Here is a 16,867-nt window from a genome sequence, read left to right on the forward strand (position 1 = left end):
ATGGGTTACCCAGAACTGTCCAGAGGTACAAGAGGATGGCTAACCCAGCACTTTCCAGCGCAAATGAAGTACGGTGCGTGGAGAAGTACAGATAAAATCGTAAAGAGTTTTATTCGTACACGAATGAATGGGTACGTTTTATGCAGGAGCGTACTCTAGTGTGGGTACAATGCGTGTACATACTTGTATGTGTGTACAGTCTTTGCAGAAGCGTACTGTACTATAAAAATAAGTTAAATATTAAGTCTACAAATCATAGGTAAGAAAAGATTTATAGTTCGATAAACAACAACGTTTAATTCAAGAAACAGAAAGAGAAACAGAAAGATTATCTCTAATTTTACACTTCTTCTTCGCCATCTACAAAAGACATGAAAGTGTCAATTGCATGCGACTTCCTAATGCATACAACAACATCGTCAGAAAGGGCAGCCATTTTAGACAATCCAAGTCCAAACGTGTGCATTTCCATAAACTTAACAGATACAGGACCGCAGTCACCATCTCCCTTGTTGTTGTATAAACCACGGGAACGAGACCATTTGAAAGGAGTAGTAGTCAGGTTTCCACAGAATTCAGACTTGACGAACCTTTTTATAAGCCAAGGCAGACTTTCAACCACCAGGGCCATTTGAAAAGCTACCACATCATCGGTGAAAGGTTCAATGAAGGGGTCAAGGATCTCAATATGACGAAGCTTGAGGTTGATGACCAAACCGACCCAATGAGTAGAACCCCAGTTCATGGGGACGTAGACAACATCAACATCTTTTAAGAATGCAGACTTCATAATTTTGCCCGTCGACTTCCCTTGGACATAAGCCTCGATACTTTTGCCCCCAGTTGAAATTGTCCTTCTCTATCACTCTTGGTAAAATCTTCATGATGTGTAACAAGTAAGTTAACAAACCAGGGGTCGAGAAAGGCTACCCTTTTGGCTGCAAAAGCTGATCCCCTACGCCTCATAAGCGTTGAAGTAATGACCTGTATATGTTGTGTTTGAAAAATATAAATTAAGGAGAGGTAATATGTAATATGTAATATGTGACAGATAATGTTACCTCTGTTGTGATCCATTTTTCTTTCGTTGCAATGTCTAAAAAATGTCGTTTTGAGAGTTTGTGCCCAGTGCATACGGTGTAGTACCTAAGAAACACCAAATGTGTACAATGTTTTAAATGGATACACCTAATTCATTGTTTGAAACATTAAAACAAAACACAAAATTACTTACTGATCTGTATTCTCATCAAGTACAACCTTCCATTTCTGGAACTCAGATTCATCCACCTGGGGGAATGGAGAGTATGATGGTTTTTTCTTACGGCTTTTAAAAAGAGCTCAGATCCAAGGGTCCCCAACAAAATCTTTGTCATCAAGCAGGTAAGAACGTCTAGGAATCCGTTTTGGTGGTAAAGGTAGACAAGGTTTAGTTGTTTCATGAACAAAGTAAGTTGGCCCAACGGCAACGATCGCAGAGAGGTCGCGGTATTTTGGGACATACTCGCTACTTCCAGGATTGTCTGGTTCATTGACAGGCTGAAATGATTTGTTAAACCATAATTATAAAAGCTGTGAGAGCAAGTATTTTACCGCAACAACCAAATAACGCGGAAGAACATAATTAAACCTGAACAGGTGTGGCTGGTGTAGAAGGAGTTAACACAGGGGAAGCATCCATGCTGTCCGGAACAACTACATCCACAAAATCACTACAATCTTCAAGATCCTGATTTTCATCTGGAATAGGGGCTGATACCTGATCAATAACCTGAGGAGGGAAAATAGACGTATCTAATTAGTGTGTGGAGAAAGCCGTACAGAGTAGGAAGACGATGAAACTTATGTTGTTGGTGCAAAGATTTTGTTGGTACAAGATATACTCTATATGAAAAGATTTACACTATATGTAAAGATTAATATAATGTAAATAACCGGAGAGTGGGAAGTTCGCGGTGGCACTGATGTTGTTGGTACACCCGTATGATCAGTACTACAGTCAAAAGATGATTCAAATGGCTTCTGATTGTCGCAGCCAAATCCATCTCCCTGCCATATCAGACGGTGTTCAGCTTGTTAAGCACATGGAACCGATAAAAGTGTGGAAAACGCTGAAACTATGATCTAATATTTGGAGTAACAATACAGACCTGGTTGGTGTCATGAGGAATTTCATCACTGATGTCTTTAGCAGTCCCATAAAAACACCACCTCTCGTCAACAGTGGATGGGGCAACAGTCTGGGCAGGAGAACAACCGTCGGGTTTATCGAATTTGTGGAATTTTGGGGGACTACCACTATGGCAAGGTTGAACTGCAGGGGCATCTTCAGGTTGTCGTTTTGGTGTAGTAGATTTAACCGACTCATTCCCCACCACTCGAGTACCCATGGTTTCACGAGATTGTGCCAAAAGATGCTGCATATCATATACAATATTTTCGCGTTGTACGTCTAGCTGTGACGTAATCCAAGACTTTAATTCAGCCAAATCAGGATGGGTTACAAACTGATCCATCCCATATTGCCGCTTTAACTCGGCTGAAGTACCTGAAGAGGCAGGAGGATTTTTGGTCTCTCTGTGTACAACTTCACTTCTTTTAGAAGCAGGTTTGACAGCTTCCTTGGCATTGGTGGCTGATCTGGTGCACGGTTTAAGTTGGATAGGATGGTTACGAGTTTTAACCTTTTTCATAGGATGTGGATCCTCGGTAAGATCGACGAAATCAGAATCGTCATCAGGCTCAACATCATCCCCTCTCCCTTCTGTATCCCGAGGAGGCATATTAACATGATTTAAATCACCAACTGGCCATTCAGAAGGTGTGAACTTGTGGCCACGGTATAACATGGACAGGATGTTGTCCACCTTAGTATCACTCTCCTCCTCATCCCAGGCGAGGTCAGTTTCATTGACTACAAACTCTGGGAAAACAGTAAATCCAACAGACAACTGAAAAAAAAAAAAACAGACGGCTCAATATTAGATAACATGAAACACATATCAAACTTATAAAAAGACAAATGTAATACACAACTGAAATCAGCAAGTACTAAATTTTTACTCACATTGGGGTCATTTTCAGCTTCGTTGACATCAGACTCCCGAAGGAGACTAGGGCTGGCTACATAATCGGAAGATCTCTGAATGAAGTTTCTTAAATCACATGGGTCCTTTAACTGACAACATATCGCAGGATTGGAATTGAGTACTTGCAGTTGGAAAGCCAGTGGAAACCCGTAACAGCAAGATGTTTGCTGTGCTAACCTTTTCTTACCTTCATCAAATGGATCGTGCTTCCCATGAACAGGACCAAAACAAGACAATGTGTGAATAAAAGACAACCGACCCCATGGGTATGAGAGGAAGAAATCGACATCATGTAACATCGCGACATATTCTCCAGAAACACAACCACTTAAGGTGTTGCTGCATACAACGACAACATCCACTAAAACAATCAAAGCTAGGCTCAACTTTTTCCAATGACAAAGGCGGTTTTTGGGTTCAGCATACATATCAGCCCTAAGCATGTCCAATACATCTTGAACCATTACAATCTTCTTAAATCCAAAAATCCTATTCCATACAGACAAGTAGGCAGGATCGTGGTGTTCTACTACTGGAGCCTCTGAAGGTAATGGATATCCTCCATAAACAAACCACAATTCATGTTTTTTACTAGTCACCAGCTGACGAGACAACATACCATGAATCAATTTAGCCGAGTGCGAACATCTCCCGACGGGAATACCGAAAAGTAAACCAAATTGCAAGGCCCTAATAATGTTCCAGGCCTTAGATCCATCTAGGAGTTCAACCAAGACTCCCAAATACTCGGGTTTTGAGTGAATATTGAGCGGAGCACCATCGAGTATCCGATCAACCGCAAATAGACGAGAGGGGAGATTAGGATTCCAATGAACAGAATCCGCCGACGCTGAATCGGCTGTGGAATTCATCAGTCGCGGCAATCATCAGTTAGAAAGTAGTAAAGGTGGGCAAATGAACCCAATCCCGTTATTGCAATTGAGAAAAAATAGCAAAATATTCATAAATTTAACAAACCTTCCTCAGGAAGTTTTAACCTTCTCGCCGGCAGATCTCCACGATGTCGCCTTTCCGTGGGCCGATGAGTGCGAATCTTTCGCCTTCTCCCATTCTGGTCTTCTAGTCGACCGCGAATTACCGGCAACAGGTGATTGCAAGCCTACACGCCTCTTAGGTTCTTTCGTCATCAGAAAGCTTGGAATATAATAGAATTGGGGTTTTACCCTTTGCTCCACGTTTTTACAGTCTCACCAATTGAAGAGCATAGAGTCGTTTCGTTTTAGGGTTAAACGAAAGAAGATAATGGGATCAAACAATTTAGTGTATAATGGCATTGTAGGTAATTTTGTAAGCGAGTGAGGGACAAAAAAGGATACAGAACAGTTGCAAACAGTGGTCAACGTTGTTTCTGATAATTGTAAATAGTAGACGTAATACTTTACAAAATATGTTTCAAAAACGTATGTATTTTATAATTATCTCAAAAAAAAAATCGAATCAACTAACAGATAAACATAAATCGGAACCAGCTCTCTCGTGTAATAACCGGAGACTAAGAGAGCGCAATTTGTAGATCCTAATTTTCTGTGGCCCAATCACCGCTACTCATCTTCAACAGATATATTGATAGCAACGTCCTCTCTAGATCCTGATCACTGGTGGCTTAAACAAGGTCGCCAGAAAAAGCACCGCGACTCAACTTCTAGAGAGACATATTTTTTGGGAATTGAGAATTTTAGGGTTTCAAAACTATGAGAGAGAACAGAGAGGGATTGATTTTTGTAGACGATCTTCTCCAACGGGCCATTTAACGTTCTGTTCTGTTATATAATAGAAATTTTCAAATTTGAAAAATCAAGAAAGGCCGCCCATTCCGATAAATAGAAAACTTTTCGATTTGTACACGTCACTATTGTAATGTATAAAATTGTTTAACGTAGACCAAAAAAATCAAATTCGCTAACGGCCTGAAATATTTTTGGTTAAAGCTTAACCGTGATGTAATTGCTGTGATTCGTGAACAATTTTGGATTGGTTAGGTTGGTTTAAATGTGATAGTTTTCTTTTCGTTTAACAAAGTTACATTTATAAAAGTGGCATGCTATTTTCAACTAATAACCCTTTTTTAGTATGATGTCAATGTGTGATTTGTGTGCTTAAACTTGTTCTAAGGTAACATATGTAAAATATAACTATCGTATTTTCGAAGTATTATACTTTTTATATTATTTTATCAAAAAAGTACTAAAACAAGTTTGTGCTGAAAACGTGAGAAACAAAAATGGTCGAGCATCGTGTGACTTGTCCAGTGCCTTGTGAAGGGGGGAGATGTATTTGAAAAACTGAGATCTTTGATCTTGTACTTGTTTCTTATTCGTCCCCGCAATTGTAAAACACAACATAAGATACATGTTGTATCTTGTGGTGATCTTCTCCGCTTTGGATTAACTTATCCTTGAATTCATTCTTCATCCATCCTACTCTTAGCTCCTCTAAAGTATTGATGTATCTTAATCTACCAGGAAGACTCTTAAACTTCCTACAGTCATTGATCTCTAAATGACAAAGACACGGCATTGACTTATCTTCTACGACCCACTCTTCAAGGTTATCAAGTATCGAAAACTCTAGAGTGTGCAATTTAGGGAAACCGGCTTTGAGCATACCATTTTCGTCCCTCTGAAAGCATTCAGTTCTAGACTAACTATTTCCAAGCTATGTAGCTTCTCGAGAACTGGCATTGGATCCTCGGTTAGGTCACAAGATGATAATGAAAAAAAGGCGATCCGGGAAGGGAATTGAAGTTCATTAGGTAACTTATCTATCTTTATATGCAAACTTAACTGGTTGAGTCTTAGAAAACCTGAAACAAAGGCTCCTGCATAAATCTTCACGGTTTAGACCTGGCCGTTTCTTTTGTTGTATTACATCAACTCCTCCAACTGTTTCAGTGATTCACCTAGCGACAAAAGTAGAACTTCCTCTCCAGGGTTAACGGAGGCACAACAGATCCACAAAGTTCTTAGTTTGGTCATATTGGTGAGATCTTTACACTACTGTGATGTAGCGAGAAGTTCTTGAGGGTCTCCAACTTCACTAAAGCACTTAGTTCCAACTTTGTTTTAGTGCTTAGTTCATCGGGTAACATAAGATATATCAGCTTCTTTCTTCTTTAAAACATTTGGTATGTGAACAACTGTCTCGTAAATCTCTAAATCCAAATAAACTAACAGCACCAGATTCCCCAAAGAAGACGGCAACACAGACAAGTTTGTCTCTTTCAAACTCAGGTACATCAAGTGGATGAGCTTCCCTATTCCCTTAGGTAACTTGCGTCTTCTGAATCGCGCTCCAAAGAGATCCAAGATTCCAAGTGATCGTAAACCTCGAAAACCTGCAGTTGATAATATCCAAGGACTGAAATCTCTAGTGATATACAAAAGGGTCCTTGCTTTGGGGTTTTGAATCTGTCTCTGCTGAAATATACTAGGTTCATTTTCGTCATCATCAGTCAAATGTACAACGAGTCTGTGTGATCTGTTGGTGGATACAGCAGGTGATAGATCACCTGAGCATTGAAAAATTGTATGAAATTCTCTTATTTGGCTTTAAGCAAACAGACTTCTCTAACAATGTCATGCAGACAACAAGATTGAATTCTTTTTTTTTTTTTTTTTTTTTTTTTTTTTTTTTTTTTTNGATTGAATTCTTGATGTTACAGTGTTCCTCTTCCCTACTAATACCATACTCCTTTTAACCAACTCCTCCAAATAATCCTCAGCTATAATCCTCTTCATTATGCACCATCACTATTCCTTCTGCGACCCAGTAATTGAACAATGTCTTTGAACAATGTCTCTGTTTTTATCTCATAATCTTCCGAGAAATGGGCAAGGTAAAGAAAGCAGTGCTTCAAATGAGAAGGTAAATCTTCATAACTCAAAGATAACACATTGAATACCAAACTACCAAGCCGCCATTTTCACCAATCTCTCCTACAATATGAGATCCAATATTGTTATGTACCTTTCTCCACCCGGACGCAGTACGTTTTGTAGCTAACAACCCTCCGAGAGTTTTCACAGCTAATGGTAACCCTCCACAATGTTTGAGCATTTGTTGAATCTCTTCCAATAAATCATCAACCTGAAACTCTGCAAAACATAAGACTCTTAGCACGTTATTTTTTAGCATTTGATTACTTCCATAAACTGCAAAGACCTTTCAAACTCATAAATCGACATACCTATAGCATTTGATTACTTCCATAAAATGCAAAGCTATCTTCTGAAAAACTTCTCAGCTTTCTTCATGAGTTAGACATCTAGGCCTAAAGATGACGGCTTTAAGATCTGGATGCAAACCAACACCCTCATTTCTAGAAGTGAGTAATACCTTGCTACCTGGGAAAGTTGACCATGTTTCAATTTTAGAAACCAATGAGATAATGGCTTTTTTTTTCTAACATCTTCTACATAAAAAAGTATCATTCATGGTCAAGAAGAGTCACCTGATGTATGTGGAAATGCTGGCTTTATAAGCTCTCAAGCTGCACTGCTCCATATATCATCAAGGACAATCAAACATTTCTCGGTTTCAAGTAGTTTAAACGACTCATCCTCACCAACAAGATGACTCACTAGTTCTTCAACACTAGGCTCCACACCAACAAGGCTGCTTTCAGAAACGCTAGGAAAAGATAGTCGTATCTCCACTAGTTCTTCTTCTTCTTTGTCGATGACCTCTCTCACTCCAAATGTCTCCATATTGTCTATTACCTTGGATATCCTAGTAATAATACTTCTGATTTGTGAACCAAACTCCTGGTCAGCAAATGTAACACAAGAAACACTCTTTAAATGCTTCTTAAACCCTGTTCTTTTTTTTTTATTTTTTATTATTACTCAGGAGTGATAAAGGCTTCCTAGGCCCAAAACTAATCTCCTGGGGCGGGAAACCATGTTAAATTTCAAACCCCGGTGGCGAATGCTACTCGAACCCAGGTGACGGGACTTTTTTCATTTACCACTGGACCAAGGCGACTTGGTTACCCTCTTCTTTCTCTTACACGCTTCTCTTCTTTGATAAGAAAAATCTCCATTACGTCCTCAGCATCATACACAATCTCATCGACACAGTTTCTCACTCTCTCGCTTTTTCTCTTCTTAGTTTATGCATCTTTCACAAACGATTTTAACCGTCTCAGATCGCTTTGTAGTTATGTAGCTTGTTTATGGACTCCTTTTAACCTATTCGATTATCGAATTAGTAGCTCCCATAGCTTCTGCAATCCAAATGCTACAACTGCCTCGGCCATTCCAAAGAGGCAAAGATGTACCCTTCTGCAATGCATCGACCAAATGCAAATTTCAATTTTACCAATTTAATGGGCCTGTCAGCAACATAATGAGATAGTCAACTTTAGATGGGCCTGTCATCAACATAATGGGTTAGTAATGTATAGTTAAAAATTGTAAATATTGTTACATGAGTGAATAACATCATCTTTACAATTTTGTAGTTGTTACTTGTTAGGGTTGTGTGTGTGGATCATCACAACGATTCATCACCACGAGCGGCCATGGAAGATTCAGGATCGTCTCCCTCACGTAAGCGCCTCCACGGAAGCTCCAAAAAATTCATCCCTCTTGATCTCACCTTAGAGATACTCTCTAGACTTCCTGGGGAAGCCCTCATCCGATTCCAAGCTGTGTCGAAGCTGTGGTTCTCAATCATCCGCAGTAAAGATTTCGCCGACTCGTTTCTGGTTAGGTCAAAGACTCGACCTTGTTTCCTTTTCACCTTCAAACACTTCGATTCTCGGAAACGTTTCATCTTCTCAGCTCCAGAACACGAAAGAAACGACAGAACCTCCACGGTTGTCGCCAGACACGACATGACGATCTCGGATCTGGTCTACTACATCAGATCTCGTCCCGTGAACGGTTTCGTCTGCTGCACGCGTGACTCTTCGATCGCGGTTTGTAATCCGACTACTAGACAGATAGTGAAACTGCCGGATGTTGTCTCCAACGGGAGACAAGTGTACGCACGTCTCGGATACGATCCGCTGGGAGATCAATACAAAGTGTTGTGTGTAATGATGTTCAATCGTGACCGCGCTATGCGTGGGAAAAAAGGTTTCCAACTGGAGCATTACATTTTCACACTGCAATCTCAACAAAAAGAGTGGAGAAAGATTGAAATCACCCAAAGTATTAGATATTATTACGATGTCCGTGAAGAAAATTTGCATCAATGGTGCTTTATACTATACAGCTCAAAGCAGCTCAGTAATAATAGTTAGATTCGATGTTAGATCTGAGAAGCTGGACCTGATTCAACCACCCGAAAAAACATGTATTAGCGTTTTTTCTCTTCTAAACTACAACGGGAAATTGGGCGGTATAGAATATGATAGATTCAATAAGGTGGTATTGTGGATTTTAGAAGATGCTGAGAAACAAGAGTGGTCTGTAACAAGGTGTGCCCCACCTTCTGACTTGTATGATGTACTTAAGGGTTACGTTAACCTTAAGGGAGAGATTCGTACGGGTGAGCTTATGATGATTGGTTCACGGTTAGAGTCATCTATACCGTTTAGTGTTTGGTATTACGATTTTCAAAGAGAGAGCATACGAAGAGTGGATATCGAAGGAATTGCTGATGATGAATTTAGACGTGTTTATGGGATTGGTAAGCGAACTCGTGAGATTTTGAGTTTTCCTGGTTATGTTGAGAATATTATGTACTTGTGAGATGAGATTTCATTAGCTTTACTTTCGTTTGGTTTACATTTACGTATTATCAAAGCAACTCTATCCGAAAAGTTCTACTTAAGAGAAACTATCTATGCAAGAAGATTGTATAGGAAGAAGGAAGAGAACATTGCTTTGATTCTAAAAGGTTGAATCGCATGTATAATGGATGGATATGAGAAGTAAAGGTATCTGATTTGTCTAGACGAAATACTTAGTTGGTTTTGGATCATTAGTCAATAAGATGTTGAGTAGCGATTGATATTGATGACATTTTCGGTTAGATAATTCGAATGAAGATGTCGTCAGTTGCTTCAATTTGGCAAAAAAAAGTCTACCTTTACAGAGAAGATGATTGAAATTTCGGTTTTTTTCAACTCTTTTCATTCTGTGTCCGGTTCAATTTGAGTTAAACTTTTTTTTTTTTCCTTTCGTCGAACAAGCTTTTTATTGATTGGAAGATCATTACAAAGGAGTTGTTGAAGCCACACACACCGGCTGATTTACATATTCCAATTTGAGTTCAACAACAACGTATAATATCACTACTAAATTTTAACCCGCGGTATACCGCGGGACTATGTTTTTTTCTTTAATATATATTTTATATAATTTACTAAAAAATATAATGTTGGATCAAATATATATTTCTCAAAGTTGAAAATATATATATATATATATATATATGTTAAAAAGTTTTTATAATAATATTGAGATATTTGTAATTTATTTGCTTTATCTATATACAAATTATTATTTTAATTTGGAATAATTAATCAAAATTCTTTTATTTTGGAATTTAATCAATTAAAATTAGTTGGTTGTGAAAGTAAACATCTGTGAATATGTATAATACACTTTGTAGTTTATATAATATTACTTAAACATTACCACTAATTTGTAATTAGTTAGTTTTGCCTAGAACCTCTTAGTTATTGAAAAAAAAAATTAATTAGTTTTGTATATGAGAGTGATGGAGCGGGTTAGTGTTGGTTTATAACTCTTTTTATATAAGATTAAGTTTTAAGATATTTTGCTTGTGTTTTTATACCAACCCGCAAAAATATATAATTGTACTAATATTAACCTTAATTCCCATCACATATTTATAATTATTTTTAGTCTAGGTTCGGACCCGTGGAAAAATAAAAATTTCCATAAAATATTGTTGTTTTTTTAGTATTGTGCATATGTTAAATTGCAAAAATCTGTATTTACACAAATTTAGTTTTATTGTCACAAAGTTAGTAACATTTTTGATATTACTCATATAAGACTAAATTTGATTTACTCAATACATGATAAATATGTATTTGGCATCTTAACTCTATAAATGATACATTTTTTTTTCTCAGTCAAAAAACATTTATAATTCTGAGATTAACTCAATATAGTATATTTATAATTTATATAAAGTTAAATTTTTTATAATTCTTATAAAGTTTAAATATTTATAATCCATAAACATTATTATTATAATTTAACCCGCAGTGTAAAACATTTCTTTTTTCGGAATTCACATTTTTTTCCAGATTTTGTTGGAGTTTATTAATAACTATTAAGATTGCATAATACCAATTTTTGTTAAATCAGTTTAATTGTGCATTCCCTATATTGGTGTTGTTTTAAAAAAAATAATATTAAAATCTAGTTTGCTTAAAGTTTTGGTCCCTTTTATATATTTCATAGTGATGTTAAAATGGGCTACTCGAGCCCGTTTAGGCCCTGCCCGTTTAGACCCTGCCCCTTTAATGGAATACCCACTTAAACCCGTTTAAATTTGATACCCGTATATCTAGAACCCGTTTTAATTACTTAGGCCTGTGTATGCCCGTTAGGCCCGTTTACATTATATATGTTTTTTTTTTTTTGAGAAGATTGTTTCTCTTCCACCTCTTTCACGTCTCGGTGTTTCTCCTCCACCTCCTTCACCAAACCCAAATATGAAAAACACAACGTTACACAAACCTAGATATCAAAAACTCAATAACCCACAAATCCAATTCCACAAACGAATTAACACAAAAAGGATTTGCTCATTTCTCCCCTAACACAAAAATGAATTGCTTCCACGGATTTGCAAAAACCATGACGTATAAACCAAAAGCAATAATATAATAAACGAACACATTAGAGAACCAAGCTTTCTTACCATTTGGAGTCAACTACGAATGGATCAGAATAAACTTTCTTCGATTGCAAAGAGGAGAAATTCTTAATCGTCCATGTGATCTTGGAAGACTTAACTTGGAAGAGGAAGCGATGACGGCAAAAAAATTAACAGATCAAAACCCTAAACAAAAACTACGTCGTTTGGAGGAAAATAAAACGAGAACATATAATAAACGGGTAACCCGTTTAATTTTGATCGAACCCGCTAAGCCCGCGGATCTAAACGGGTTAACCCGTTTAAACCCCTTTATTTTATACTGTAGCTAAATGGGTAACGGGCTGAAATTTTTATACAGAGCCCGTTTAGGCCCGCGGGCTCTGAGCCCGTTTTAACATCACTAATATTTCATCACTTAATCTCTTATATTCAAATCAAACGCTAATCACGTTGATGATCCACACACAAGAATGTGTATATATATTACTGAAATTAATTAGTTACATAATCACAATACACTGAAATTAATTAGTTACATAATTATAATCACAATTCACTGAAATTCCCATTAGCCAATCCAATCCTTACTCTTTCAAGATTATAAAGCACCCCAGATCTCTTCCCATATCGCTTCACTACCTCTTCCATGAACAGAATCTCATCTTCATCCTCGTCGAGATCTTGATGTTCCACTTTCTTCATCTTAAAGGCTTCTCTGTCCCGTTTGGGTGCCGCTGAGTCCACCTCCCTAATCACCAGATTTGTTTCGTACTCCCGTCGATATTGGCAGGAAGAGACTGAGGATTATTGTTGTTGGTGATGCTAACTTGCGATTAAGGGAAAATTATTTATAGGCAATTAATTAGGTTTATTTGTTTACCTCTTAACATGCTACATATAAAATTGGTTACCAGGTAATTAGGGATTAAATATTGCATAATATTTCTTTTTAGTGAATATGCCAAGTTTATGTGATTTGATATTTTTCTTGCCATTAATTTGTAATTTGTTTATGTATTCAAATTTGTTTATAATTTAATTTAAATGTCGTGAGTAATTAAGGATATACAAAATCGATTATAGCTGATTTATAGGCTTCTCATAACTTTATACAGTATCTTGAAACGATTATTGTAAAGATATGGTAGAGATTCTTGGGATGATTTTAGGAATGATTTTAGGACGATTATAGTTGTAAATAAATCTCAACTTCAAGCCTTTTTTATCAAAAATGCTGTGAAAATGTTAATATAGATGAATCATAAAAAAACAACAAATGGTCAAATTTTGAAATGTAAAGACTAAAGAGAGAGAGAGATACAAATAAATATTGGAACAGATGAAAGACTAATTCACAATTTAAATAGTAATAATTATGGCTAGTAAATAAATTAAAAATTTAAGGACGCAAGCCATGAAAGAAGCAACCAATGAGACAAGCAAAAACATGAAGAAGTAGAGGAAACAATGAATCAAATCAGCAAGCAATTATGCATGAATGAGAATGTATGTATGCACCATGAATGAATGAATCAAGTCCCCCGGTTTTGAAGCGAGAAAGAGCTGGGAAACTCCAGCCACGAGTTGTCCTCTTTGGATTACAGATCGGCTATTGGAGGCATGTGGGTGGGATCAGTGGCGGACCCAGGAGAAAAATTTACCGAGGTCAATAATTTTTTTTATAGCAGTTACTATTTAAACACACAAAAAATAGACTATTAGTGTAGTATAGGAGTATTGAACCTGGGTTTGGGGAGGTCAAAACTACTAAAGAAAACCAACTTTGCTGCAAGAATTTCAGTACTTCATAAGCAAAAACACTTTATTTCAATATTTTACCAGGTCACTTGACCTCCCTAACCACTATGTAGGTCCGCCGTTGGGTGGGAAGGGTTAAAGAGGGATAAAAGGGGAACAAAAGCTTAAATAAAACGAAAAAGAAAACTATACTACGAGAGCGAAGACAAAGAGGAGGGATCCAGTTTAAGTCTCGACAAGGGCGGACCCACGCTCATTAGAGGGAGTGCAGGTGCACCAGATAAAAGTATAAAATCTTTAGTTTATGCATATTTAATAGTGATAGTGATGTAAGTAGCCTAGTGGTCAAGAATGCACCACATATTATTTGAGTTAAAAGGTTCAAATGCCCAACTGAACACTTTTGGGGTTTTTTTGCATCCCCTCAAAAAAATTGTTGTATCCGAAACTGAATCCCGATGCAGGCAAAGTTTTCCTTCACCGGCATCGGACGAGAGTTTTGGTGAAGGCTTCTCGATTATTGTGTCTAGGAGGAAAAGGCTTCCTTACATAATTGTATATATTTCTTAAATTTGATTTTTACAGGGGTCTTTTATTGGTGCCATTGTGATCTAACCGAAGGAGAAGACCCTCCTTTGCTATTAAGGTTTACTATTAGCGAAAACCAAAAACAATTTACTACTAATAATAACTTACAGAGAAGCTATAAGATATGTTGGTGATACTTGGTATTGATATCTATATATGTCTTGAAATATCTTCTATACCATTTTGCTTTTGTCACGCTATGTACATATATATCTTATATAATATGACAAGGTTTCCTTTAACTTTGTCTATCGATGCGACATTTGGCATTCTATTTTTGCGACATGTGTACTTTACATTAATTCAAGTTTGATCTCTTAAATTTATTTACTTAGAATAGTATTCATTTCTTTTATCTTTCTCTACCAAATCTTTAATTATTTTTTGTTTGTATTATTTAGTACTAGGACTCAGACCTCCCGCGATGTCGCAAGAAAATATTTTAGAAAAAGTTAATAAATTTGAAATTTGAAATTATACATTATGAAATCATTTGAATGTAATAGAATAATTTGAATATATAAACATTAAACAGAAACTGTTACTAAAAGCGTAACCATCAAAATGAAAACTTATAAAAAAAAATATTATGTAGAATAAACGTAAATTTGCAAAAAAAAACATTTTCTAAAGTATTATAAATATATAAGATATTTTATGAAGAATTATGGTAAATAGCTACAATTATAAGAAATCATAATGACAAAGTGATCTTAATTGAGAATATTAAACTAATGGTTGTAATGAGTAAATGTAATTTTTATCAAATAATTATAATTAAAAATGTATTTAATAGGAGTGAAACTATATCAAAGAAATATTGAAATTAAAATACAAAACTTTTAAAAACAGGTTAAAATAAATTTTAAATATTAAAATAGTTTTTAACGATAAGTTATGATAATTAGACGCAACTGTAAATTCTATAGTAATTTTTCTTAAATTTCTATATTGCTATAATCATTTCTAAAATTTTAGTTAGATTATAGTATAACATTTAATATTAGATATTAAATGTTATATTATAGAAAGTCGCAACGAACTATGATTTGTTAATTATTGATGAAGAGACAATAATATAGAAAATTCAAAAGACAGGACTATTTAAATACACACACCTATTAGAACAAAAAAATTGTAATGATAAAATATGAATAAACTATAGTGCAAAAAGACACAACTCTACAATGAACAGATACAACTGTTTGAGTTAAAAAAAACAAATACTATTGTTCACAAAAAAATATTAAATATTAAATATATTTTTAAATATTAAATATTAAATATATTTTTAAATATTAAATATTAAATATTTTTTCACAAAAAAATACTAAAAAAAGTCGCAACTCTTGTTCTCATTTATTAAGATTGTTATTATTACTTTTAAATATTAAATATTAAAATATTGTTTTAATGAAAAGTTACGATAAATAGACGCTACTATAAATTCTATATTAAGTTGTATTAAATTTCTCTATTGCTATAATTATTTCTAAAATTTTAGTTAGATTATAGAATAACATTGAATATTAGATATTAATATTCAATTATTTAGATTCAACATAAAATGAAAAATTTGTTTCAACAAATTTGTTGGTTACTGATGAAAGAGACAAATATAAAGAGAGTTCAGAAGATATAACTATTTAAATAGACACACGCCAATGACATCATACACCTATTAGAATGAAAGTTGTGATGAAAAAATATAAATAAAATATAGTAAAAAGATACAACTCTATAATGAACAAATACAACTGTTTGAATTTTTTTAAAAGCATATAAAAACAAAAAATTTAAGTAACTGTACTACGAAAAATCGCAACTGTCTGCACTTCATTGTACCTAATAATCCTTATAAACTGCTTTTAAATAGAAGACATCTTTATTACCATATTGAAAATATCAAATTCAAAAACTCACTATATAATCCATCTAACTGTTGGAAAAAAACTCTAACAATTTTTATTAAATTTTTATATTTAAAATTAACTAAAAGTTGTAAATTAGATTCATGATTCCAAAAATCTTTTGTTAAATCAAGAATTGGAGGATTTTCTTTATTTTTAAAAGAATGAAATCTAGAGAATAATTTAGAAATCTGTAAAAACTGTTGAGATTAAAAATTTATATCGTTTTGTGTCATTACAAAAAAATGAAAACAGTTCAAACAATCAAATATATATAGATTTCAAAAGATATGAATGTCCAAATAAACACAACTCTACAGTGAACAATTGTAACTTTTCATAAATAACAGTTTTAATGAACCATCACGACTTTTCGGAAAATGTCCAAAAGGTACGAAAACATAACTGTTGGTCGCATTTATTCGGATTGTTATTATATATAGATTACTTTGGTAAAAAAAATGTAATCCATTTTACAAAAATATATTTCGTCTATTTTAATTTATACGATTTGTAAATTCCTCACTAATTTTCCTTTAAATTTCTTTACTCTTCGTCTACCAAATATTTAATTATATTTTATTTATTTATTATAATTTCATAGCAAAAATCTCTATAGTTTACTTTTTTTAAAGAAAAATTAATATATTTTACAATAATATATTTATTCTATTTTGTTTTTACAATTTATAA

At 34.8% G+C, this 16,867-nt stretch overlaps 1 protein-coding gene and 1 pseudogene across 2 annotated transcripts; one reads left to right on the plus strand and one right to left on the minus strand.

Annotated features, from left to right (window-relative positions):
- LOC104738363 lies at positions 230 to 4,328 on the minus strand. Of its 2 annotated transcripts, XM_019235032.1 has the most exons (9): positions 4,068 to 4,328; positions 3,709 to 3,948; positions 3,068 to 3,428; positions 2,151 to 2,951; positions 1,936 to 2,049; positions 1,631 to 1,771; positions 1,235 to 1,539; positions 1,062 to 1,146; positions 230 to 984 (listed from the first exon to the last, which is right to left on the minus strand). In XM_019235032.1, the coding sequence occupies exons 3-7, from the start codon at positions 3,386 to 3,388 to the stop codon at positions 1,342 to 1,344; spliced, it is 1,575 nt and encodes a 524-aa protein (XP_019090577.1). In that variant the 5' UTR covers positions 3,389 to 3,428; positions 3,709 to 3,948; positions 4,068 to 4,328; the 3' UTR covers positions 230 to 984; positions 1,062 to 1,146; positions 1,235 to 1,341. The 2 variants fall into 2 exon arrangements, with proteins under 2 accessions (XP_019090577.1, XP_019090576.1); XM_019235031.1 differs by having other exon boundaries at positions 3,068 to 3,948.
- LOC104738364 lies at positions 8,558 to 9,808 on the plus strand (annotated as a pseudogene).

Source organism: Camelina sativa, chromosome 13 (genome assembly GCF_000633955.1).
Source record: "Camelina sativa cultivar DH55 chromosome 13, Cs, whole genome shotgun sequence".
NCBI lineage: Eukaryota > Viridiplantae > Streptophyta > Magnoliopsida > Brassicales > Brassicaceae > Camelina > Camelina sativa.

Bases quoted from the DNA above. Each gene is read 5' to 3' on its own strand.
- LOC104738363 (XM_019235031.1), bottom strand. From the start codon at position 3,706: ATGTTGTCTCGTCAGCTGGTGACTAGTAAAAAACATGAATTGTGGTTT. The intron at 2,952-3,067 runs GTGAGTAAAAAT...TTTTTTTTTCAG, and splicing joins AAGCTGAAAATGACCCCAAT to TTGTCTGTTGGATTTACTGT. The intron at 1,540-1,630 runs GTTTAATTATGT...AAATCATTTCAG, and splicing joins CACCAGCCACACCTGTTCAG to CCTGTCAATGAACCAGACAA.